This window comes from Triticum aestivum, chromosome 7A (genome assembly GCF_018294505.1).
Source record: "Triticum aestivum cultivar Chinese Spring chromosome 7A, IWGSC CS RefSeq v2.1, whole genome shotgun sequence".
Classification (NCBI taxonomy): Eukaryota; Viridiplantae; Streptophyta; class Magnoliopsida; order Poales; family Poaceae; genus Triticum; species Triticum aestivum.
The window spans coordinates 607073869-607076842 of NC_057812.1; the positions used below are offsets into that span (position 1 = coordinate 607073869).

Consider the following 2974-nt stretch of genomic DNA (forward strand, 5'->3'; position numbering starts at 1 on the left):
AAACGGCATCAATTGATATAATCATCTTGAGAAAATTTCCTACTTCCTTCGAGAAATATTTAGAAGCAGGTACTTCTTCATGTTCACTCCTACAGTGATTCAAGTTATCAGGCAGTACAAAATCCCTTCCTTTTGATGCCATGTTTATTTGGACTTATGCTTTAGCTTTTGCAGTTTTTTCACTTTGGCTGTAATGTATGAATGCAACTTGAAGGAAACCATGTTACCTGTTTGCAATTCTAATTTGCCATGATTCCCCTGCGATTCGAAAATCAATGGGGCAATATTTTATTCTTGATCATTGCTTTCAGATCCGTGAGAAGGTTCATGGAAAGAATAAGAGCCGGCGGCTGGTGATGGGGAGAGAAATAATAATAATTGTGATGATCCAACACCATGTCCACCAGACCACTGCCATGAGGAAGCATGGACGGCAAATTACCAGTAAACAATGTGATTGTTTTACAGGATTATGTGTCTGGTAGTACTGAGATGTAAATGAGAGATCACTGCAGCCTGTGCTAGTTTCCATTAATTCTGGGCTTGAGAGAGGACCTGACGCTGAGCTCCCTGACGAAGCGGACGAGCCGCTCCAACTCCGACGACGACGACCCCGCCTCTGCAACATCCAGCCTCAACTGCTGCGCCATGGCCTGGGCCGCTGCCCTGATCTCGTTGGATGCCATGACCTCCCTCACCGTCCTCTCCACGACGCCTCTCTCGCAGACGTCCTTCATGTCCAACCCCGTCTTCCACACGGCGCCCACGAAGCGGCTGTTGGTCTGCTGGTCGACGAAGAAGGGCCAGCACACCATCGGCATGCCCTCGACGGCGCACTCCAGCGTCGAGTTCCATCCGGCGTGTGTCAGAAAGCAGCCCACCGCCCTGTGCCGCAACACATCCCGCTGAGGAGCCCACTCCACGACGCGCCCCTTGCCGCCTTCGGCTGCCCCGACGGCTTCTCCGAGGAGAGCGGGGCTGGTCGTCTTGACCATGCCCGGCCGGAGCACCCAGAGGAAGGCGTACCCGGTGGCGGCCAGGCCGGAGAGGAACTCGGTGAACTGCTCGTGCGTGATCACCGCGAGGCTCCCCAGGCTCACGTACACGACGGACCGGTCCTCGTGGCCGTCCAGCCACGCCATGCACCCGTCGTCCTCCCGCCACAGGCTTGGGCTTGCGGCGGAACTCGACCTGGCGTGCAGTGGGCCTATAGCGAAGACGTCGCTTGTGCCCGACGCGAGGTGGGCGAGCGCTGGCCGCTCCATGGACGCGGCGGTGTTGAATATGAGCGCACATGCCTTGCTGGTACGACCGACGGCCTCGGCGAACTTGAGCACCAAGGGATCTCCGTCGCCTTGCTCGGTGCAGTAGAGCCCACGAGGAAGATCTCGTCGCCGGAGGAAGCCCTCCATCCCCGGAACGCTACACACCAGGTCATCCGCGGTGAAGGGGGTCTCCCCGAGCTCCACGAGCTTGGGCATAGACAGGAACGCCAGGTAGCTGCACGCGCTGTGCGTGACGAAGGAGAGCGCGGGGATGCCGAACTCCTCGGGGATTTCGATGGCGAACGGCATGGTGCCATCGGCAACAACGCATGTCACTGGCGCATCAGCGGCAGAGAGAAGCGCCAAGAGCAGGGCACGGTACGCGGCGCTGCCGGCCGTGCACATGGACTCCATGAACGCCAAGAAGCCGCGGGGGTGGTCGTCGGGCAGGCCGTCAGGGATGGAAAGCAAGCGTAGGCCCGGCGGATGCGCCTGGGCGAAACGGCGGAGGTTGTGCTCGGTGTGGAGGAACGTGACTTGGATGCCGGTGTCGACGAGGGCGGTGGCGAACTGGAGCATGGGATTGATGTGCCCCTGCCGTGGCCAAGGGAACACGAGAACGTGCACCGCGGCATCCATCACTGAGGCAAATGGCAGGTCGTCCAACTCGCTCCGGCGTTCTCAGCGTCGCATAGGTGATCTCAAATAGCATGCGTTCGGATGTCGCTGTTCGTTGGTTGTACCGGCACGGCAAGAACGTTAACTGTATTTTTACCATGGAAAGAAAATCCAGTTCTAGAATTTTTTCACCCTGTACCGAAATACTGAAATCCAATGGATCTCTGATTTTATTTCGCCCAAAAGACCGAAACAAATACTTGAAATTTATCCAAATATTTGGTAATTTTGAAAACATTTTGATTTTTTCAATTTGTGTACTATTGAAATGGCTAGAATATTTGATCCAAAGGTAAATATTCCAGTGCCTCCCGAAATTATGAAAATTCAGTGAATCACGTCGAGAAAACCATGATTTTTACCAGGTCATCTTCTGGTCCATCATCATTATTGTTTTCATAATCTGGTTCATCACCATAAGAGCATCTCCAACAGGTAAGTATTTTGGGCACACAAAAAATAGTTTTACATCATCAAAGAGTGGATTTTGCATCATCTCAAACATGTTTGCTCCAACAGATGATGTAAAATAGGGCATCATTTTGCTCCAACAAGTGATGTGTATTGGACACGAAAACATAGGAACATTGCAAATTTCAAACATGGTTTTGATACAAACTAAAACATAGTTCCGATAAAACTTAAAAGTAGTTCTGATAGAAAGATACTTCAACAAACTAAAACTAAAACTACTGCAGAATACTCATCAGAGAGGTCGTCCAGTCGATGTCGGAGCCCAACGTCCTCGTTCTTCACCAATTCCAAACTATCCAGCACGACCATCATCAAGGGGCCAGCCTTGTCCTCCTCCTCCTTCACCTCCTTATTCATCTTGTTCCGCTGCACATAGAACTCATATTCCGCGTGCACGAGGTGCAGATTTTCCGCTGCAAACCTCGCCGTCACGGCATCATCCCGCCGACCAGAGTCACACTGATCAAGAATAATCCGTGTCTCGTTCTTCTCCTTGACGGTTGAGCGTGATGTCCAGACCGATGAACTCCGCATCGGCCTAGTTGTCGATCTCCAGG

At 52.5% G+C, this 2974-nt stretch overlaps 1 protein-coding gene across 1 annotated transcript; it reads right to left on the bottom strand.

Moving 5' to 3' along the window:
- Window positions 1-276: 276 nt before the first annotated feature.
- Window positions 277-1929, bottom strand: LOC123152608 (myricetin 3-O-rhamnoside 1,2-glucosyltransferase UGT709G2-like). Its single transcript, XM_044572109.1, has one exon. The coding sequence runs from the start codon at window positions 1902-1904 to the stop codon at window positions 522-524; it is 1383 nt and encodes a 460-aa protein (XP_044428044.1). The 5' UTR covers window positions 1905-1929; the 3' UTR covers window positions 277-521.
- Window positions 1930-2974: the final 1045 nt, after the last annotated feature.